At 37.6% G+C, this 23,298-nt stretch overlaps 1 protein-coding gene across 4 annotated transcripts; it reads left to right on the top strand.

Moving 5' to 3' along the window:
* The first annotated feature begins 6,281 nt into the window (after nt 1-6,281).
* Nucleotides 6,282-22,575, top strand: SERBP1 (SERPINE1 mRNA binding protein 1). Of its 4 annotated transcripts, none has more exons than XM_010850305.1 (8): nt 6,282-6,720; nt 10,435-10,585; nt 11,123-11,263; nt 11,394-11,465; nt 12,091-12,165; nt 14,673-14,850; nt 18,390-18,563; nt 20,373-22,575. In XM_010850305.1, the coding sequence occupies exons 1-8, from the start codon at nt 6,408-6,410 to the stop codon at nt 20,427-20,429; spliced, it is 1,161 nt and encodes a 386-aa protein (XP_010848607.1). In that variant the 5' UTR covers nt 6,282-6,407; the 3' UTR covers nt 20,430-22,575. The 4 variants fall into 4 exon arrangements, with proteins under 4 accessions (XP_010848607.1, XP_010848605.1, XP_010848606.1 ...); XM_010850303.1 differs by having other exon boundaries at nt 12,046-12,165; XM_010850304.1 differs by having other exon boundaries at nt 11,376-11,465.
* The last annotated feature ends 723 nt before the right edge of the window (nt 22,576-23,298 follow it).

Below are 23,298 nucleotides of genomic sequence, written 5' to 3'. Positions count from 1 at the left end.
CTTTCAGAATTTTCCACAGTTTATGGTGATCCACACTGTCAAAGGCTTTGGCATAGTCAATAAAGCAGAAATAGATGTTTTTCTGGAACTCTCTTGCTTTTTCCATGATCCAGCAGATGTTGGCAGTTTCATCTCTGGTTCCTCTGCCTTTTCTAAAACCAGCTTGAACATCAGGAAGTTCACGGTTCACATATTGCTAAAGCCTGGCTTGGAGAATTTTGAGCATTACTTTACTAGCGTGTGAGATGAGTGCAATTGTGCGGTAGTTTGAGCATTCTTTGGCATTGCCTTTCTTTGGGATTGGAATGAAAACTGACCTTTTCCAGTCCTGTGGCCACTGCTGAGTTTCCCAAATTTGCTGACATATTGAGTGCAGCACTTTCACAGCATCATCTTTCAGGATTTGAGATAGTTCAACTGGAATTCCATCACCTATACTAAAAATTAGATTCTCTTAACATTTATATGATACCTGTATCCAGTGTCCCCAAAGTACTAGAATAATAATTTTCTTTTGCTATAGGTGGTAGCCATGTAAGGATGAAAGACTGATTCCTCTATCATGTTACTTACAAGTATAACAGGTCAGTGCTCAGGCTGTGAGATCAGACTGTTTGGACTCTTCTAGGCAATGTGAATTTGGGAGAGGCACTTAACCATAATTTCCTCAAGTATAAAAGGGGAGTAGTAATATTTCTCCATAGTGTTGTTCTGAGAATTTAAGGAAATGAGTCATGTAAGGTATTCAGCACAGTGTAAAGTGCATAGCAAATGCTCAAACTGTAGTCCTTGTTAGTAATTATTATTAGAATATAGCTACAGTAACAGTGGGTTGAGATCATTTAGAAATGGGTAAAAACAAGTTGTAATGTGGTTGATAACATCCTAAAAACAAGTGAGGGCTGGAAGGAGGTATACTATTCCCTTTATCAGTGTCATTAACATTAAGCAACTATATTGTATATTCAATCAATACACTTGGCTAGTTTCCAGCATTTGTTGCTAGAGAACTCTAGAGAGCTTGCTATAGATAAGGTTTTGAAGTTGCACAAGTATTTTTCAGAGAACAATATGTGATTCAAGCATTGCTACAGAGAGCTGGTATTTTAGGATACATTTCTAATCAGTGATATCTTATAACTTGACAGTTTACAACTCCCGGCTTTCATTTGAATAACAGGTCTGCCAAGAAATCTCCTTTTCCTTCTCTCTTGAGGTTTATTTGGCCAATATTTTTTCTATAAGAGTAGTAGGAACTTTTAAACATTCATAAAGAAACTAACTTCTCAGAAGGAAACATTGCAAAAATAATTACATATAAAATAAAATCAATTGTGAGACATAAAAGAATTGGAATTTTGATCTTTACTTGTATAATTTCAAAATGGGCTTAAAATTTCCCTGGAGTAACCAAAATTCCAGGAGAGACAAAACGGAGAGAAGGAAGTTGAAAAGTGCTAAGAAAATTCATAGCCATACAATTTTGCTACATATAGCTTATTTTTAAGTATTCTTCTTATAAGAATGCTTGCTGGTCATAAAGATCTATTTGAAGGAACCAGAAACCTGTACCTACGATAAAAATGATTAAGGACAGGCCTGCCCCACTCCCCAGACTGTGGTGGTAGTGGTGGTGGTGTTTAGTTGCTAAGTCCTGTCCTCACTCTTCTGTGAACCCATGGTAGCAAGCAAGTCTCCTCTATCCATGGGATTTCTCAGGCAAGAATACTGGAGTGGGTTGCCATTCCCTTCTCCAGGGGATCTTCCTGACCCAAGGATCGAACCTGCATCTCCTGCACTGGCAAGTGGACTCGTTACCGCTGAGCCACTAGGGAAGCCCTTCTAGACTGTAGTGAGTGGGTAAGTTACTTTGTCTCTTTGTGCTTCGTTTTTCTCATCTTAAAAAAGCAATAATACCTTTCCCATAGAGTTGATGTAAGGATTAAATGAGATTACATAAAGTGCACCAAGTACATAATAAAACATCAAGTTTTAGCCCTTGATATTGCTGTGGCAGAGGCCAGAAAGTGGTAAGAGGAGGGGCTGTAGCAAATGTCTCAAAGATGCAGATATTAATAGACCCTGTGAAAGCGAAAGAGTTTGTTAAAGCATGGTGATCTTCCGAGCTATTTTCAAAGGGGCATGAAGAGTATGATCAAAAACTCCTTGTGCTTTGTCTTGGTAAAAATCATAAGAGCCAGAGCTTATGGAAGGAGGCAGGGTCTGTGTGTGAGATGGGGGAGTGTGTGTGGCAGGGGCTGAGGCCACAGAGAAATACCTGATTTTGAGGAATATGGGCTGTATTTAGAAAACCACTAGGCTTGCTGCCACATGCCTGTAATATGATTTTTATTTTCCCTGTTAAGGAAGTGAAGTGAGTCTCTCAGTCGTGTCCGACTCTTTGCGACCCCTATATATAGTATAGTCCATACTATATATGGACTATATAGTAAATGGAATTCTCCAGCGAGCATACTGGAGTGGGTAGCCTATCCCTTCTCCAACAGATCTTCCTGACCCAGGAATCGAACCACGGTCTCCTGCATTGCAGGAGGCTTCTTTACCAACTGAGCTATGAGGGAAGCCCTCCCTGTTAAGGATTTGATTTCCATTATGCTCAGAAATCGATAAGGTTACATTCAGCCATGTTACATACCCTGTCTGACATACAACAATATTTCAGTTCAGTTCAGTCACTCAGTTCGACCCCATGAATCGCAGCATGCCAGGCCTCCCTGTCCATCACCAACTCCTGGAGTTTACTCAAATTCATGTCCATTGAGTCAGTGATGCCATCCAGCCATCTCATCCTCTGTCGTCCCCTTCTCCTCCTGTCCCCAATCCCTCCCAGCATCAGCATCTTTTCCAATGAGTCAACTCTTAGCATGAGGTGGCCAAAGTACTGGAGTCTGAGCTTTAACATCAGTCCTTCCAAAGAACACCCAGGGCTGATCTACTTTAGAATGGACTGGTTGGCTCTCCTTGCAGTCCAATGGACTCTCAAGAGTCTTCTCCAACACCACAGTTCAAAAGCATCAATTCTTCGGCGCTCAGACTTCTTCACAGTCCAACTCTCACATCCATACACGACCATTGGAAAAACCTTGACTAGACGGACCTTTGTTGGCAAAGTAATGTCTCTGCTTTTGAATATGCTATCTAGGTTGGTCATAACTTTCCTTTCAGGGAGTAAGTGTCTTTTTTATTTTTTAACTTTACAATATTGTATTAGTTTTGCCAAATATCAAAATGAATCCGCCACAGGTATACCTGTGTTTCCCATCCTGAACCCTCCTCCATCCTCCCTCCCCATACCCTCCCTCTGGGTCGTCCCAGTGCACCAGCCCCAAGCATCCAGTATCGTGCATCGAACCTGGACTGACGACTCGTTTCATACATGATATTATACATGTTTCAATGCCATTCTCCCAAATCTCCCCACCCTCTCCCTCTCCCACAGAGTCCATAAGACTGATCTATACATTAGTGTCTCTTTTGCTGTCTCAATCACCATCTGCAGTGATTTTGGAGCCCTAAAAAATAAAGTCTGACACTGCTTCCACTGTTTAGCCACCTACTTCCCATGAAGTGATGGGACCAGATGCCATGATCTTAGTTTTCTGAATGTTGAGCTTTAAGCCAACTTTTTCACTCTCCACTTTCACTTTCATCGAGGCTCTTTAGCTTTTCACTTTTTGCCATAAGAGTGGTGTCATCTGCATATCTGAGGTTATTGATATTTCTCCGGGCAATCTTGATTCCAGCTTGTGCTTCTTCCAGTCCAGCGTTTCTCATGATGTACTCTGCATAGAAGTTAAATAAGCAGGGTGACAATATACAGCCTTGACGTACTCCTTTTCCTATTTGGAACCAGTCTGTTGTTCCGTGTCCAGTTCTAACTGTTGCTTCCTGACCTGCATATAGGTTTCTCAAGAGGCAGGTCAGGTGGTCTGGTATTCCCATTTCTTTCAGAATTTTCCACAGTTTATTGTGATCCACACAGTCAAAGGCTTTGGCATAGTCAATAAAGCAGAAATAGATGTTTTTCTGGAACTCTCTTGCTTTTTCCATGATCCAGCAGATGTTGGCAGTTTCATCTCTGGTTCCTCTGCCTTTTCTAAAACCAGCTTGAACATCAGGAAGTTCACGGTTCACATATTGCTAAAGCCTGGCTTGGAGAATTTTGAGAATCAGTTTACTAGCGTGTGAGATGAGTGCAATTGTGCGGTAGTTTGAGCATTCTTTGGCATTGCCTTTCTTTGAGACTGGACTGAAAACTGACCTTTTCCAGTCCTGTGGCCACTGCTGAGTTTCCCAAATTTGCTGACATATTGAGTGCAGCACTTTCACAGCATCATCTTTCAGGATTTGAGATAGTTCAACTGGAATTTCATTACCTCCACTAGATTTGTTCATAGTGATGCTTCCTAAGGCCAACTTGACTTCACATTCCAGGATGTCTGGCTCTAGGTCAGTGATCACACCATCGTGATTACATGGGTCATGAAGATCTTTTTTGTACAGATCTTCTGTGTATTCTTGCCACCTCTTCTTAATATCTTCTGCTTTTGTTAGGTCCATACCATTTCTGTCCTTTATCAAGCCCATCTTTGCATGAAATGTTCCCTTGGTATCTCTAATTTTCTTGAAGAGATCTCTAGTCTTTCCCATTCTGTTGTTTTCCTCTGTTTCTTTGCATTGATCGCTGAGGAAGGCTTTCTTATCTCTCCTTGCTATTCTTTGGAACTCTGCATTCAGATGCTTATATCTTTCCTTTTCTCCTTTGCTTTTTGCTTCTTTTCTTCAACAACATTTAAGTCTTGGACGAGATGGCTGGATGACATCACTAACTCGATGGACGTGAGTCTGAGTGAACTCCAGGAGTTGGTGATGGACAGGGAGGCCTGGCATGATGCGATTTCATGGGGTCGAAAAGAGTCAGACAGGACTGAGCAACTGAACTGAGCTGAACTGAGCTGAATTGAAATGTTGGAAATTAATTTATATTGATTCATTTCTATCAGAAGGCTGAGTCTGGATTAAAGAATTGATGTCAAGTGTTTCACAGTGGAATTAGAAGATTGGAGTTAACTCCTGGCACTTACACTTTTACAGATGTGAACTTGATTAAGTTATTTCAAATAGGAAATAGTTTCACCTGTGAAAAGGAAAAATTATTTACCTAACAAGTTGTTGTCCTCATTAAGGTTATTCATAGTACCTGGAACATAGAGATGCATTTTCTATAGTCTGGTTAATAGAAAAAGGTTTAAAAATTATGATAATACATTTACCCTCACCGTGTTACCAAATATGCTTGAATATGCATGACACCCTTTTAATGGACTTCTCAGCTAATCCCAGTGCGAATTAAAGACAATTCTCTGACATATTTCTCTCCCCTCACTGCACCTCTTAGCACATCACACATTAAGATGCTCTTCAGATAACATTTTAATGTTATTTGTTGAGTACCCTTTACTAACACCCAATCCTTGACTTGCCGGGCACTAATGTCAGTCTAGACTCTAGAAAGTGTTTCTACAAACAATGCCTTTTGGAGGCTTTCCCAGTGTCTGGCTAGTGCTACACTGCCAGGAGTTAACAATTAAAGCACCGGTCGCAAAACGGCACTTCTCATCCAAGAAAAGCGCGCAACACTCACTCTGCTAGTTCAACCTGTCTTTTGGATCAATTCTGCTGCTAGAGTTCAAGTCCCCGCGAGAGGAAGCGTATTCCGCCTCACATTAAACAGAAACACTTCGATTCATTATTAGGGCTGCAGGAGGGCAACTCCAGCAACTAGGGATTTGGAAGAAAGCGGGTTCCGCTTTCGCGAGGCCAGTGCGGCACCTCAGCAATCTGCCAGCCCTGGAAGTTTGTGAGTCTCCACTTGTAAGACTGATAGTCACCTTGACCCTCCCGGAGAGGTGGGGAAAGTTAGTCCTGGACCGGAGGCGGGGAGTAAAACCGAAGACTGAGAACTTTCGCAAGCAAAACACGCCGTCACGTTTTCCTGTTTTCAGCGCAGCAGGAGATGCCAAGAGTTTAAGGGTGGCGATAGCAGGTGGCAGGACTCCGCCCACCACCGCGCTTCTCCCTCAGCTTGCACGCCCCTCTCCCTCGGTGAGGTCCCGCCTCTGAGGCGCGCGCGAAGAGTTGTTAAGCCTTGTATTCTGGGAGTTGTAGTCCTGGTGCCGGGAGTCACCCCAGGAAAAGCAACTCTGGCCTACAGACCCCGTGGTACCGTGCGGCGCTGGCCGCTCCCGGATGTGTGCCTAGCGCCGGAAGAGAAGACAGCCCCCCTCTCTCAGCCCGGCCATCTTGTGGGAAGAGCTGAAGCAGGCGCTCTTGGCTCGGCGCGGCCCGCTGCAATCCGTGGAGGAACGCGCCGCCGAGCCACCATCATGCCTGGGCACTTACAGGAAGGCTTCGGCTGCGTGGTCACCAACCGATTCGACCAGTTATTTGACGACGAATCGGACCCCTTCGAGGTGTTGAAGGCAGCAGAGAACAAGAAAAAAGAAGCCGGCGGGGGCGGCGTTGGGGGCCCTGGGGCGAAGAGCGCAGCTCAGGCCGCAGCTCAGACCAACTCCAATGCGGCGGGCAAACAGCTGCGTAAAGAGTCCCAGAAAGACCGCAAGAATCCGCTGCCCCCCAGCGTCGGCGTGGTTGACAAGAAGGAGGAGACGCAGCCGCCTGTGGCGCTGAAGAAAGAAGGTAAAGCAGTGGTAGAAGGTGGGAGACACCCGGGATGGAGGGAAGGAGCGAGGAGACTTGGGGCTAACACTCGCTTCTGGGGCTCCGAGGGTTCGCGGGAGACTTGGCCACCGATATCCCCGCGTTTCCCTCAACGCGACAAAAGCCAGGTCCTGCGAAGGTGTTGGGAGCGTGTTAAGCCCAAGTTCAAACCACCACCTGCAAGGATACTGGAACCACCCCTTCCCGCCTCAGGTCTGAGCCGAGAAGCGTGGTCGGGATCCTGGGAGGCTGTTGCCTTCCCGCCGGATTCCTTGGCGGGCGAGCGCATGGACCGAGGCTCGGTGAAGGGAGCCACTCCTCGGAGCACTTGTAGTGAAGCGGATAGCGGGAGCTCCGCGGCTTCTTCCTGCTCAGAGCTCCCCCCTCAGTCTGCTGCTCTGAGGTGAGGTTGTCTCCTTTAGGCTCCTCTCTTGCCATCTTGTCCCAGGATGGCGCGGGGTACGCCCGAGAAAGAGAGTCGAGTTTTTTGCCTACGCACACACCTCCCCGCAGGCATGTTCGAACCGCTCGGATATTGTGGAATAAGCTGCCCTTTTAGGTGCACACGTGCTTTATTGTCCACCTCTCGCCCCCTCAACTATTACAAACTTAATAACTTGCTGGAGTGAGTCAAGCTGTTGGGAGAGGAATTTAGCCACTCGGGATTGACCAGAAGCGGGAATTCTGAATGAAAACGTGTTGGCAGGAAATCCTGAAACTCGTTCTCGAGTCAAGATCTTTTTTATCTACCCCGTCGAACCCCCGCGCCCCCCCACCCCCCCGCACACAGTGTTTCTTGTGGTGTGCCCCTGGCCTGAGCCTCGTGGCTGTCACAGCGGTAGCCACCGCAGAGTCCTTTTGAGTCTATGGCTTTTTCTCCCCATGTGCGTGAAGCATGGCCTGGATTTCATTGGCGGGTGGTAGCTGCTTCCAGGTCATTGTAAACTTCGCGGGATTGCCTTGAACTTGGTGTTTGCACTCTCCCCTCATTGCTGGTTTCTCTTTGGTGGTGGGTGAAAAAGCATAGCAGTGAGGAGTAAGGAAAAATCTTAAAGATCCGAAGTAAGTAGGTGTAGGACCTAAGCTCTGAATCATAGAGATTACCTCTGTGTGTTGAAAGTTGAAATTTTGCCACGTGCTTCAGAAAGGAGTTCTTAGCTTTAGTTGAATTTGATAGCGTTCAACTAATTTAAAAATGAAAACAATTGTGTTAGGTTTTGGTTTAGAATTTTTAAGAAATATAGAGAGAACGTTTTGAGGCTTGGGATGAAGAACCTAGGTGGTAAATAAAACAATTATATTAAAATTACAGGTTGGAAAGGGAAGCACACTTTGGAGTATTAGAAAGCATGCATCTTTGAGGCTACTCAGCTAGTCTTTATAGCAGGCTCTATAGGCTGTAGTACAATGTAGTAAATCGTTTAATTTCTATGTTAAGAAACACTGACTTGTGTAGTCATTTAAACTGTGCTCATGTTTACCTCCTTTATCCCACTAATTCAAAGGAGGTACATGCAAAAATGGAATCTGAAGTGTGTTCACTCTTTTTGCATGTTCAAAACATGAGGTGTGCTTTAAACCTCTCAGTTTGATCGTAAAGTCCGTTTATGAAATAAACTTTTACCTGGAACCTAGTATTTTAAATTATAAAGTTAGTTATTTTGTAAATTTATGAGCAGGATTGCGTTTACCGTTCAGTAGTCTTTCCTTGGGAAAATTTCCATTATTAGCTATCAACATTTTCCTTAGGTCAGCATTTCAGAGCACACTTATCCTTAAATTGCATAAAACAGGTTATAAAAATGTTAAATGAAAAAATTTCATTTTGAGAGCCTACTATGTAGCAGTCATTTCTGGTCATTGGGAAACTATAGACCTGTAAACAAAGTCCTGGACTCTTGTAGTAGGAAGGATTGTTAACCTGATCATGTATTCTGTGCCTTTGAATAGAGGTCCTGGCACAATCCTAGATATGCTTTAGGTAGGTATTTACTGTTTGTATTCTATTAATTTTGTAGTTTGTCTTTTGCCCACTTGAGGAACTTGAGCATTGACACCACTGAACATCACTAAGGTCTATTCTCATTTGTTTTTTAATGTTGAAAGCCTGGAATATAGAGAAAAATCTAGAGACACATTTTTAAATGTCAATTGCTGCATGGATTTATTTGTGTTTTAGATTCTGTAAGCCTGATAACTGAATATTGGAGTGGGGAAGTAAGCCATTGTTCATTTGGGTGTGTGAGGCTTGGATATTATAAGAACTGGTTCCGTAGCTCCACCCTATACACTACCTCTGAAGAAAATTTTTTAAATGCCTTGGTGTAAGATCTAACATTTGTGGCCTGTCCTGAGAGTTTATGTGGAACGGACCTTAAAATTTCATTTAAGAGTTTGACATTTACCATTTGACTGCAAGCAGCTGAACAGTTGGGTGCATCTTGGTGGCGGTACACTTTCTTAGAAAGAACCAGAGTGAACCAACTTAATATCTTGTTGTGAAATCAGTTCCTCAGGTGACTGTCAGAAATTGTGGTTTGGGAATTAAAGCATACCTAAAATTTTACAGTCATAAGTTTAACCATCAGTCTACTTATTATCCTTAAGGCCACCATGGGGCCTTTTGGCCTTTGACACAAACAGAAAAAAGGTAAGGGAGAGGGAAATCAGTAAATGCTTCAGCCATCATTTAATGTCACAAGTTTCTGTTTCTTACATCTTGCTTAATTTGTGTATGTGGTTTTTAAAGATTTTTTGAAAACATAATTGTAAGGGCAAACTAAAAAAAAATTTCTCCATAATAATAACTTCTGGTTGCATAACAGTGTGTTTTAAAATTAGGTGTGGTATGTATGTATATGTTGACATATATAGAAATATATGTATAAACTGCAGTAGGAAGAGGGTTAAGTAGCTATTTCCAACTATGGAGATGTAATCTTTTTAAAATTTTTTTTATTGAAGTATAGTTCATTTACAAAATGTGTTACTTTCTGCTGTACACTGAAGTGATTCAGTTATATATGTATGTGTATATAAGCTTTTTTAATATAGTCCCTTATGGTTTGTCAGAGGATATTGAATATAGTTTCCCATATTATACAGTAGGACCTTATTCATTGGATATAATCTTAAATGGCATTTGCTTTCCCTTCAGTTTTGTAATTTCATAAAATCATCAGTCTTTTTACTCTCTTTTTTTTCTCTTCAGATGATGTAAAATAAAATAATGCCTTCACTGTTGGTTTGTGTGTTTTTTTTTAAGGGTCCTTATCTGGTGATTGTGTTGGTTTGTTTGACTATTATTTGTAAATGGCTACTCTTATTAATCGTTTTTACTATATCATTTGCTTAAGATTTCTTTGAATTTAGAATTTCAAATTAAGAAGCGGGCATCTTGAAAAGTCAGAGAAATAACTAAATGACCTCCAGGTCAATTACAGAGAATGCTTTGTGGGGAAATGGTTTGGCAAACTAAATGGAATTTTGAAACAAGTTTATTTAAATAGAAATTTTTCTGAAGTACTTCGTTAAACTTGAGAGGTGCCCAGTGTTAGCCTTTTTCAACAGAAAGTGCTAGTGGTGGACTTAAAGAGTAGTATTTTTTTTTTCCTAACAGTCTAGGCCTAAATGTTTTGTGTTGCAAAAATGATTTGCTTATATGGGTTTTTTTTTTTTTTTTAATTGTTTTAGGAATAAGACGTGTTGGAAGAAGACCTGATCAACAACTTCAGGGTGAAGGGAAGATAATTGATAGGAGACCAGAAAGGCGACCACCTCGTGAAAGAAGATTCGAAAAGCCACTTGAAGAAAAGGGTGAAGGAGGAGAATTTTCCGTTGATAGGCAAGATTGTTTCTTAATCTCTTCATATATTGTCAGTTTATAGACATCCATCTTAACGCATATGAATTAAGCATAATTGCCAGGAAGCAGTGTGGCTGGTTAATTTTATCAGTTTTTTCAGCAGACCATGTGAGTATGTGTGTTATTAATGACATTTTGGTAACAGTTTTTGGTATTCAGACTTAGATTTCTTGTAGTGAAACACTTCAGTTATGCAGGTTAGATGTGTTTATTTTAATTTTTAAGTATATGAGTGAATAGCAGTTTTATTAGATTATAATGTGAAATGAGTAACAGTGGAAGAGTATACACATTAGTAGTAAAAGCGAATGTCAAAATAATTTTCTTTCTTTGGGGAATTCCCTAGTTCTGATTCCCTTTAACTGTTTAGAAAGAGACTATTTTGAATTTTCTAAACATATTTAACAGTTGCCATGTGAGCCAGTAAATATGTTCCTGTATTTTTGAGTCTTTGACTTTCTCTCATTCTTTTTTCCAGAAACCTTACAAGTATGTAATATTTTTCATTTGTTGTAGACCGATTATTGACCGGCCTATCCGAGGCCGTGGTGGTCTTGGAAGAGGTCGAGGAGGTCGTGGACGTGGAATGGGCCGGGGAGATGGCTTTGATTCTCGTGGCAAACGTGAATTTGATAGGCATAGTGGAAGTGATAGATCGTAAGTCTTATATTGGTTTTTATTATACTTTAATATTTGAATCTACTTCTTTAATAAAACAAAATTTGAATTTCTAGAACTAAAGAGTATTATGTTAACTCAGTTTTGTTAGTTCTTTTTCACATTACAGTGGCCTGAAGCATGAGGACAAACGTGGAGGGAGTGGATCTCACAACTGGGGAACTGTCAAAGATGAATTAACGTTGGTATTCCATTTTTTTAATAAATAATTTTAATAAAATTGTATAGTTTACTTTTGAGATTTGCCCTTAATTCTGTTAAATATTTACTTGTCCTTGGGACAAAAATGGATGCTGTCATCTCAGCTACTTCCTTAAAAGATGATGGGTGATTTTTTGGATATGTTAGGGTTATAATGTGTCAAATGACCAATTTTCCTCTGTTTCAAACGTATGTGATACTTTTCATATAGGTATATCACTTTTTTTGAAATCTTATATTGAAGTTATTTGAATGTTCTGCTATTGTATGTTTCTTATTTTGTAGTTCTTATTCTAGCTATTGACCTTTTAGTGATTATAAAAACTTGAAAAGCTGGTGGGGCTTTATTTCAGAACTGCTGCCTTTCTACTTTTTGAGTAGTGTGCTTGAGCTATAACTTGGATCAGTATATATTTTTAAATTATTTTCTCATGGTGTTCTACAGGGGAGTAAATTCAGTAGGAAAAAACTGGGAATGTGAGAATTTTAAAATACTTCTGTATACTCTTTTAACTACATGTAAATGGACCTAGATGCCTTTTTTTTCTTTCTTTCCTTAGAGAGTCCCCCAAATACATTCAGAAACAAATATCTTATAATTGCAGTGACTTGGAACAATCAAATGTGACTGAGGAAACACCTGAAGGTGAAGAACATCCAGTTGCGGACACTGAAAATAAGTAAGTGATTTTGTGTGTGGTGGTAATGCTTGAGCATTGCAATGTGTGGGGTTTACCAAAAAAACAATCTATAGACTTAATGTTGTTAAATATTTGCTTTTTAATAGGAAAGACTTTATTGTACTCCATTCCTTCAAATAGTAGAGTAGTACTTTACACATGTATATGTTGGGCTGTTTGAATTTACCATTGACATTTTAAAAAGATAAGGAAGATACGTATTTTAGTAAATCCTGTTAGCCCTGAGCACAAAAATTACCTGTTTTAACCTGAGAATTATTTGCAACTCATAGTTCAAAGTACTTTGGACTCTATAGCTGTACACATTTTATACTGAGACAGTTTAAAATGAGAAAATGTGACTATTAAAATTAGTTCCTCCATCTCTTTGAACGTTTTTCCTGTTGACATAGAATGTGGAATACAGCATTATTGGCTTGTTTTAAAATCTGTGAGGAGAGCAAGGCCCAGAGTACGTTATCATTTAACTAGCTTTTCTTATTTTCTGAGTTTTTAGGTACAAGACAGTTTTGAAATTGTTCAAGGATTGGAGAGTTTTAAAGACTCAAGTTATGCTGGTAGAAATAGTTTTATGCCTTCCTCTGTCTTCCATCAATACAAGCAGAAGTTATATGTCAGTCATTTCTTTCAGCATGTAGTTTAAAGTCTTGCATTGCAGATTATTTAGGTCAGTAATTCTTAATAAAGGCATAATCAAGTCATTTAGGGAGGGGATACTTTTCTAAACTCTTTTTCTCCAGAATTTTTCTTAGAGTGAAGCACTATTAATGATTAGAAAGTCATATTTAGTGGATTTCCTTAAATAAGGAATAATAATTGATTTATTATTAGAGAAAATTACTATTGTTTTTAGTTATTACTAAAAGTATAAATATTATTTTTAGTTACACTATTAGTTATTTTAGTTATTATTATTACTATTAAGTAAAAATACATGGTGTTGAGTGATGAACTTTGTTTTATTTTGTATGAAACTATGAATATTTTGTGGTAAACAAAGGAATAGGTAAGTTAAATGAACCTTATACAACACTTAATTACTTTACAAAGCTCAACACAAATATTGTGCCCTTAATGAAGAGCCTTCATTTATTTAAATGAATAAATATTTAATTTGTTTAAATATTTAAACATATTTAAATCACCTTAAGAGTAATCTGCCAAGATTATAACTACTGATACTTACAGTTATGTAAGAGATATATTGGTATTGATAGGGTATTGGAAGCAAATTTTAGCTCAGTTCCCAGGACTGAAATTGGGGTTCTAGGTACTGAGCCTAAAGACCATGATGATGACATTAGCTTACATATGCAAGAGTGTAAATTTAAGAAACACAGTTTTGGCTGAATTTGATTGGTTCCTTTAAGTATAGTTCTTGAGTTTCTGTTTTGTTTCATTTGATTCTTAGAACCCTTGAAGGTAGATGTCATGGTTTCATGATGTGATAAATGTATGCTGAGTTCTGTTCTTGGCTAGGTTACAGCTTATGAGTAACTGGGACCTTTTTTCTATCTTTAGTTTTCTGATGTGCAAACTGACAGGGTTGGACTTGATACTTAAAATTGCATCAATTCAGTATAAACTCGGTCTGGGGAGTTTAAGATGAGATTTGTCAAACAGTAAAGAATAGCATGTATGGAAGTTATTTGAGCTCTGAGGCTAACTGAATCACCTACTATCTTTGGAAAGAAGCGGTGCTCCCAAAATAGCAAACTTGTTTGGTGACAATTGAAAATTGAGATTAAATAGTGAATTCCTAGGTGCATGCTTTGTTTGTGTAAAAAGGAAACAGGATACTATGTAATAGTTATAGTCTGGGAATTATATTAGAAATAACACAATTTGGTATTAAGTATTGAAAACCGGTATTTTATAGAAAGTTCCATTACTAATGAAACTTTAGTTTGCTATTCATGTACACACTGGTTTGACAGTTGGAGTATATATAAAGATTGGATTTGTAGAAATTAGAGATTTGCTTTAAATATTATAAAAATGGATGAGGGAACAGTTCTCTTATATTCTTATATAAAACTTGGTTGTCATGGGCAGCCTAGATGATTACCTTCATGTGTGTTATGAATTATGTATTATGGAAATTAAAAATGTGTTTTAGCAGAAGCTAAATCAGATTTCAATCACATACTGTAAGTTTTTAAAACAGTAGTGTGGTTTTAAAAAATGTGTTCTAGGTTTAATAAAGCCAGTTCAAGATTGTGTTACTGATAGATGGTCATTTAAGAGTTTATAAAGATGAATTGTATGTTCTTTCGCTATCCACATTTTCACTGATTCAACAAACAGTGAATTCCTGGTCTCTACCAAGTCACATGTTAGCCATTGGGTTACAAAGAAAACTGATTTTCCTGTCCTTGGATAATCTAGATGATTATCAACCAGCTAAGGTTGGTACTTCCTCACTTACAAGTTCTGTGATTTTATGAGCTCACTACCAGGTGTAATACTGAAACATCTTCACACAGGGAGAATGAAGTTGAAGAAGTAAAGGAAGAGGGTCCAAAAGAAATGACTTTGGATGAGTGGAAGGCTATTCAAAATAAGGACCGGGCAAAAGTAGAATTTAATATCCGAAAACCAAATGAAGGTGCTGATGGGCAGTGGAAGAAGGGATTTGTTCTTCATAAGTCAAAAAGTGAAGAGGTAAAGTGAAGTTTTGTGGTGTTTGAAAATGTTCAGATTTGTCTTGAATTACATATACAATTTTTGTTTTAAAATTTCACATGGGTAATCTGTTTATAAAGTAAAGTTTTACATGGGATTATTTGAGACATATATTGCCCCCAAAGGAAAATAAACTGCATTATGATATAGTCTTAAGAAATTATTCTTTTAAAGTTGTAATCTTTTTTAAAATCTTACTTAACTAGGAGTCATTAAGACTTGTATTAGGTTGAAAGGTTGGCATTTTTTATGTGGTATAACTTTAAACTGTCTGCCTATGCCCTGTATAAATAATATCCAGGAATCTTTCATTAATCTTTACTGAAGAGTAATAGCTTGTGAAGACCAGAGAATTTATGAGTTTCCTTTCCTTAGGAAATAAGGAAACTAATGAAAATACTTGAGAAAGACGAGTGACTTTTGATTTGGTAGCTTTTATTTAAGTCTTGGGGCACACATTCTTAGGGGACTATCCCACTGCTATATCTTTTTAGGGTTTATGTAAGTATGAGCTTTTAGTCACAGTTAAACTGAAATGTTATGAAGGCAACCTGTAATTTTAAAAAATACAGTAAAATCTTTCTACATTTTAATTTTCTAAGCAAAAAAATAATTGTGAAACAAGCTTGGAAATATTCTGCACTAAAAAGTTTAGAGTTGATTTTTTAAACATGGGCATCATGAAAGTAGTATAAATGAGACAGTCTTGTGTCATTTCCTGTTGGTAAAGAAAAAATATTTTGCTTCATTAGAGTGCTTTGGGTTTTTTTGTAGTTTTTGTTGTAAAGTTGTTTTGTGTGTCTGTAAAATTCAAAAAGAATCTTGGATTTAAAGAACCATAGAAGTTCACTTTAGGGAGATTATTCATTTGAACTAATTATTAAACTGCTTGCTGCTGCTGCTGCTGCTAAGTCGCTTCAGTCATGTCGGACTCCGTGCGACCCCATAGACTGCAGCCCACCAGGCCCTGCCGTCCCTGGGATTCTCCAGGCAAGAACACTGGAGTGGGCTGCCATTTCCTCCTCCAATGCATGAAAGTGAAAAGTGAAAGTGAAGTCGCTGCGTCGTGTCCGACTCTTAGCGACCCCATGGACTGCAGCCTACCAGGCTCCTCCGTCCATGGGATTTTCCAGGCAAGAGTACTGGAGTGGAGTGCCATTGCGTTCTCCATTAAACTGCTTAGGATAATGTAAAAAAAAGTACTTTGGCACCTTTGAGACAATTATTCATAAGTTTTTGGGGTCCCAACAGAATTTTTCTTCAGAACAGGACACAGACATGAAATACTTTGGTATAATTTTAGATTATTTATTACCATTAATACCCTGCAACCTCTTCATGCATTTTATAGACATCTGGTTAAATATCCCAGCTTTAAGTATTTTATATTGAGCTTTTCAGAAATAATTATTACACAAGGTGATACATAGAATTTTCTGAAAATTATAAAATGTGAAATTGGTTATGAATAACCTTGAAAATAGGATATTTTCTTTATTAACCACTTACAAATGCTTGGACCCTCATAGGCTACTTTTGTGATGTTGTACTTGGAATCTGGCCTTATTGGCATATATGGCCTTAACACTTGAATACAGATTGTCTCTGATATAGAACTTGATTTTCACTTTCAATACTACATTTTATAAATTACATGAGATATTTAACACATTATAATAAAGGCTTTGTGGATTTGTTTTAGATGATTTTGCTCTGCCGTTGGGTAATGTAGATGTCCTAAGCACATTGAAGGTAGGCTAGGCCAAGCTATGATGTGTTTGGTAGGTTAGGTATATTAAATGTATTTTGGACTTAAAGATAATCTGGGGTTTATCAGGATGCAACCTCATTGTAACTTTATAATAGGTCTTTAAGTTTGTTGTATACAGTGCTTTGAGTACTCTTTTTTTCTTTTATTGTACTTATCTTCATCTTCACAATAAAAATGAAGTAGTTAGGGAAAGGAAAGCACTTTTTTGAGAAATGGAGAACTGAATTATAGACAGCTGAGACCAAGCTCTATTTCCTTAATTATTGCACAGTGCTATAGAAAAAAAAAAAACAAACCCTGTAAATTGATCCTGGTAGTTTACTTGAAGATTGGGGATGTAACCTGAATATCCAGGCTTCCTCTTAATTACTATAGTAATACCTTCAGGATTGTTTTCAGTAATATATCACCTTAAGCTTTTTTGCTTCTTGCTCTAGAAATTTATAAATGGTTTTAACTAATAAATTGATATTGTTGTTTAAGTTAATATTTTTTAAATGTTAAAATTAATATTTTTTTAAACTTAAAAAACTGGAAAATATTTTTAAAAACCTTTCTTTTTAAAGAAAGAGACAAAAGGGATGTAATTTAGTTTGGGTATTAGATGATTAAAGGAATGCAAATCTGTTAACAAATAAAGAATTTGTACTTGAAAGGTAATTATTAACAGTTGTAATATTACAAGATATTTAGAATGAAATACCCTTCAGAAAAAAGGATTATACATGTATTTAGAAAAATTAAAACATACTTGAGTATAGGAAGTTTCCAACTAGAAGATTAAAACCCATTCTCCCAAATGTACAAAAGAAAATCAGGCATTAAGCAGTGTGAGATTGCTTGGCATTTTTGCAGAGTTTGTCATGTGGCTTGGGCATCTGAATTTCACAAACATGATGACTTCATTTTAATGCAGGTTCCTTTGGTAAATTTAAGGCATGGTTTTATTTGTGCACAGTTTTTGAAGGTTTTTTATTTAACTTGTTTCACTTGAATCTGTAGTTCTCCAATTTATATGGCAGAACATGTTTAAATATAAACAAAAGCATTTTGAGACGTCTGTACACAGTTTCTTTCCCAAGTCATAGCTGGTATAGAGCAAAAGTTCTCTTTAAAACTTAATGAAGAGATTCAGTAATGTCTCTAACAGAATATATCATCTATCTAAAAGTCTTCATCAGAGGGTTCAGATTGGAATCCTAATCTGAAGGGCATATTTTAAATGTACTTGTTCATCCCTGATGGCTCAGAGGGTAAACAATCTGCCTGAAGTGCAGGAGACCAAGCTTCTATCCCTGGATCGGGAAGATCCCCTGAAGAAGGAAATGGCTACCCATTCAAGTATTTTTGCCTGGAGAATCCCATGGACGGAGGAGCTTGGTAGGCTACAGTCCATAGGGTTGCAGAGAGTCAGACACAACTGAGCAGCTAACACTATTCATACTTCACTGCTAAAGATTATAATTCAGTAGGTTTGAGGTGGGGCCCAGCCACTTGAGTAGCTGTGATAATACCTCTAATCAAGACTTGCTAGTGTCACCTATAATTAAAGTTAAGGGAATATGAAGTGGAGAAAAGTGAAAGGAATTCTTCCTGCTAGATGACTGTAAGTCATCCCAAAACTTACTTATTACCTGTTGTTACATTTTTTCACACAAAGGACAGGTTGTAGAAAGCTCATTTAGAAATATACAACATTGCTTTCCTATTAATCAAATCACCCAGTGGCCTTCATTTGAAATTTTAGGCTCATGCTGAAGACTCAGTTATGGATCATCATTTCCGGAAGCCAGCAAATGATATAACATCTCAGCTGGAGATCAATTTTGGAGACCTTGGCCGCCCAGGACGTGGTGGCAGGGGAGGACGAGGTGGCCGTGGGCGTGGTGGACGTCCAAACCGTGGCATCAGGACTGACAAGGTAATTTTAAGACATAGTCTACCGTTGTAAGTAACTTGAGGGACCTCTTTGGATGGATGACTGACCTAACTCCTTTTGGGGACATAAGTAGAAGAAAAAGGTTGGCACGCCTTTAAGAAATTACATTTTAGGTTATATTTTTGTTTAAAGCACTTAAATGGCTGTGCTGCCAGTGGTTAAGTTTATCACCCTTTATTGAACAATTTAGTGCTTGTCATGGTACTGTGCTTTTAAAAAAAATTGCCATTTTATAGAAGATGAAATTCAGGTGCAAGGAACCAAGGTAATTTTTTGGTCTTTGTCTACCTGAAGTGCCAAATATCAATAATTGTCTTGACAAATCTTCACTGCTTTTTAGAGCTCAGCTTAATAAAACCTTTGTGTCCAGTATCTAATTGTGTTACATTGATTGGTTGTTGATTCCTATTCTTTTCAGGAGAGCTGGTCTCTTACTAGAGTTGGGTTTCATTTTTGTCGTATTTTTTGTGATTTCCATTGCCTTGCACTGTGTGTGACACAAAACAAAATTTTTCTGAAACATTTTGCTAGAAGCCCTAGTAATTGGTAGTTTTGAATTCTGATCTGCTTGATCCCAAAGTTCATGGTTTATTGATGAGATATTATTAAAGTATTAGTGATAATTTGAGTTAATTCATTGTGTCTTACAGTCTATTTCAGAACCAACCATAATGTCCTGAATTCTCAGCATCTGATAAATGGCACCCCATCTGCTTGATTGAGTCTGACAATGTTTAATTACAGTAGTAACTTAATATTCTAGATTTTATGGTCACCTATAACAGTTCAGTGATATTTTGTTTTTTCCCTCTGTAACACAATGGCAGCCCACTCCAGTCCTCCTGCCTGGAAAATCCCGTGGGCGGAGGAGCCTGGTAGGCTGCAGTCCGTGGGGTCGGGAAGAGTCGAACATGACTGAGCGACTTCCCTTTACCTTTTCACTTTCATGCATTGGAGAAGGCCATGGCAACCCACTCCAGTGTTCTTGCCTGGAGAATCCCAGGGACGGGGGAGCTTGGTGGGCTGCCGTCTCTGGGGTCGCACAGAGTCGGACACGATTGAAGTGACTTAGCAGCATTGTGTATATGGATCTTTTCAATACTTTTTTGTTTTATAATTTGTATTTTGACTATAAATAGCCATTGAGTTCCTTCCTATTAGCTATGAATGTGCTGCTTAAATAATTGGTTTCTTAGCCTGCTTTCATTGCCATTCTTAATAGCAAGTGGGAAAAATGAAAGAATAGTGAACAGGAGTGAATCCACATATGTACCTTGTGTGAATCTACTAGTGTGATTTGTTAGAAAAACAAATAACCCATGGTGTTACTAGGAGTTTTCTCAGATCTTGGTAGAAAATTCAGGACAGGGCTCATTGCAAATATTTGTAGTCCTTTTTTGTTTTTTTAATTTTACTGGAGTTTACAATGTTGTATTAGTTTCTGCAGAGTTGGATCAGTTATATATACACACATATATTCACTTGTTTTTAGATTCTTTTTATATATAGGTTGTTACAATACAGTCAGTCCTTATTAGTTACCTATTTATTTAGTTACATATAGTGTGTATATGTCGATCTCAGTCTCCCAATTTATTCCCCTCAAGTCCTATTCTGATCCATAATTTTACCTTTTGAAAGTAAAAGCTTTGGCGTATTTTACTTATTGTAATAAAACTGTGTGTGTGTGTGTTTTTGTTTTTTTTTTTTTTTAAGAATCTGTCTAAATGTAGCCACTGGAAATATTATATAAGATTTGAGAATCATTAATTTTGCTTGTTTCTTTTTCAGTCAAGTGCTTCTGCTCCTGATGTGGATGACCCAGAGGCATTCCCAGCTCTGGCTTAACTGGATGCCATAAGACCGCCCTGGTTCCTTTGTGGACCCTCCTCTTTGAGGCTTGCATGCTTAAGGATCCCAAACGACTAAGAAATTTAAAAAAACAAAAAAACAAAAAAAAAGACTGTCATTCATACCATTCACACCTAAAGACTGAATTTTATCTGTTTTGAAAATGAACTACTCCTGCTACACAGAAGTAACAATATGGTAGTCAGTTTTGTATTTAGAAATGTATTGGTAGCAGGGATGTTTTCATAATTTTCAGAGATTATGCATTCTTCATGAATACTTTTGTATTGCTGCTTGCAAATATGCATTTCCAAACTTGAAATATAGGTGTGAACAGTGTGTACCAGTTTAAAGCTTTCACTTCATTTGTGTTTTTTAATTAAGGATTTAGATGTTCCCCCTATTACAAACTGGTTTTAAATATTGGACATAATATCAGTTTTAATACCTGCTTTGCATTTTCACACATGGTCAACTGGGACATGTAAACTTTGTCAAATTTTATGCTGTGTGGAATACTAACTACTTTATGTATTTTAACTTAGTTTTAATATTTTCATTTCTGGGGATAAGGTCTTTCTCACTTCTCATGATAGCTGTTATATATGCTAAATCTTTATATACAGAAATACCAGTACTTGAACAAATTCAAAGCACATTGGTTTATTAACCCTTGTTCCTGCATGGTTCATTAGGTTCAAATTATAATTGATTCAATTTCAATTATATTTACTTTTAAAATGTCACTTGGCCATTTTAAAAATCAGTCTAGACACCTTACTGGTAAAAGTTGTTTAAGCTACTTATTGTTGATAGACACATACTGTCAAGTGAAGTAGTTTTATGGGTGTTGGATTTTTCCTCCTCCAATAGGGTGGATGGAACAAGTTGATTTGGCTAATGTGTTAACATTTAAACTGCTCTGTAAAGTAAGTGGCCGCTCAGTATGATATGTATGTGTGAAAGGTCCCAAAATCAAAATTGTACATCCATAATCAACCCTTTAACTCTCCCTTGTTCTAAAGAAACCAAAGGGCACTGGTTAGTATGGTAAGGTTGGAGGTTGTTAATTTCTGGGATTTGAAAAGTGGACAGCTTTACTTTATAAGGTTGGAACAGCAGCACCATCCATGAAATGAAAACCAAAAATTTTACTGTTTGCAAATTTCCTATATTGCTATTAATTTTTGTCTTAAGTTGATAGATTCTGTAGAAGGTAACAACTATCTTTTTACCTCTTCCTCTGTTACAAAATTAGGTTAACAATGGATTCTTTAATCAAGAGCATCACCACTTACTAAAACATACATGGAGAGAATAATAAACAGCCTTTCTAGGATTTTTTTTTTAAGTCTTCTGCAACATTGATTAACAGGAAAGGGGCTTTATTTACAGATTTAAAGATCTTTTTGTCACTATTAGTAATTTTCTATGTGGTAATGTCCAATTTTAAAAATACTTTATATAAGACATTAAGTCATAAAATGTCTGTTTATCTCATTAGTTTTCCCCTGTACTTCTAAAGGAGAAACCATACAGTACAAGAGTTATGCATTGGGATTGGATTAATTGATACAGTGACCTACTAGTTTGACATTTTAGGAAGGAGGTAATTGGTTTTTTTAAATGGTGGATAAGCTTGTGCTGGTGTTTTGGATCTTATGATGCTGAGCATGTTCTGCACTGGTGCTAATGTTAAACATAATTTTATATTTACAAACATATCTGCTACCCAGAGGCAAGTATTAATTTAGTCCATATGGACTATTGACCCCTCTTGAGATTGCAACATACACATTCCTAAACATACCCATAAGTAGTGTGTTTAAAGTATCTTAACTCATTTTTGGATACAAACATGTAATAAACCTGATTTCTAGCAACATATAGAAAACACCTATTAAAAAAATAAGTTCTACTCATTGTCAGCCATTGCTGGCATTCTGTCACTAGAGAATACACAGCAATATCTGGTATGTTGCAAGCTTTCAAGATAGCCTGGATTTTAAAAGTCGGTCCATTAGTTGTATCTGATGGATGTAAATTTGCCTCCTAGTTCACTTTGTGTCACGAGCTAAAACTGTGAACCTAACTTTCTCTTATTGGTGGGTAATAACTGAAAATAAAGATTTTATTTTCATGCTCACTTCTTAAAAGTCATAAAAGCAATCAAATAGGAGCCCATTTATCGTCACGTGTCTTCTGACCTATGTGTGTATTCCCAAAGGTAATGTTCATATTTCATTTTTTCCACAAACAGACTTGTTTATATGGAGTGTTTGTTAACCTAGTCTGTCAAATAGCAATTGGGAGAGTACCTATTTTAATTACAAAGTTTAATTCTTGCAAAATGAATTTCAAGGACCGACATGACAATTGACTTGTAGGAAAATTGACAATTTTCTTGTAGGAAACTCCATGTTTGAGTGAATGTCAGGGATTTGTCTTTTATGTTGAGGGTTTGTCTTTTCACAAATAAGGTAACAATGGCTGATAGAATGTTCTAATGCACTTGTGTCTTGATGCTTTTAAAGCGAAATAGTAGTACAGTTTATATTTTTTATTAAGATTTTCAGTTTACATTGAGATGATGGAGATAAGGTCTCATAGTTAAATATTTTGAGGCCTTTGTGCAGTTATGAAAGATTTTTAAATGTGTCACCAGGCACATTATACATCTAAGTTACTTAGTTTCATTTAAAAAGGAGGCAGAATATATCTCGAGTTGTAAATAAGTAATGTGTTTGGGGATTGTTTCTGGTGTTTTATGGAGGGAGAATATTAGGTATTCATTTTTATTGTATTATTTTTCTAATTGCTGTAGGTGGTTGGAAATAGAAAATTTTTGTTATACGCTGTTTGGGAG

Source organism: Bison bison, unplaced genomic scaffold (assembly GCF_000754665.1).
Source record: "Bison bison bison isolate TAMUID 2011002044 unplaced genomic scaffold, Bison_UMD1.0 scf7180017864290, whole genome shotgun sequence".
In the NCBI taxonomy this organism is placed as follows: domain Eukaryota; kingdom Metazoa; phylum Chordata; class Mammalia; order Artiodactyla; family Bovidae; genus Bison; species Bison bison.
This window is presented reverse-complemented; position numbering and strand designations above follow the sequence as displayed.

Bases quoted from the DNA above. Each gene is read 5' to 3' on its own strand.
- SERBP1 (XM_010850302.1), top strand. From the start codon at position 6,408: ATGCCTGGGCACTTACAGGAAGGCTTCGGCTGCGTGGTCACCAACCGA. The intron at 11,466-12,045 runs GTTGGTATTCCA...TTCTTTCCTTAG, and splicing joins ACTGTCAAAGATGAATTAAC to AGAGTCCCCCAAATACATTC. The intron at 14,851-18,389 runs GTAAAGTGAAGT...TTGAAATTTTAG, and splicing joins ATAAGTCAAAAAGTGAAGAG to GCTCATGCTGAAGACTCAGT.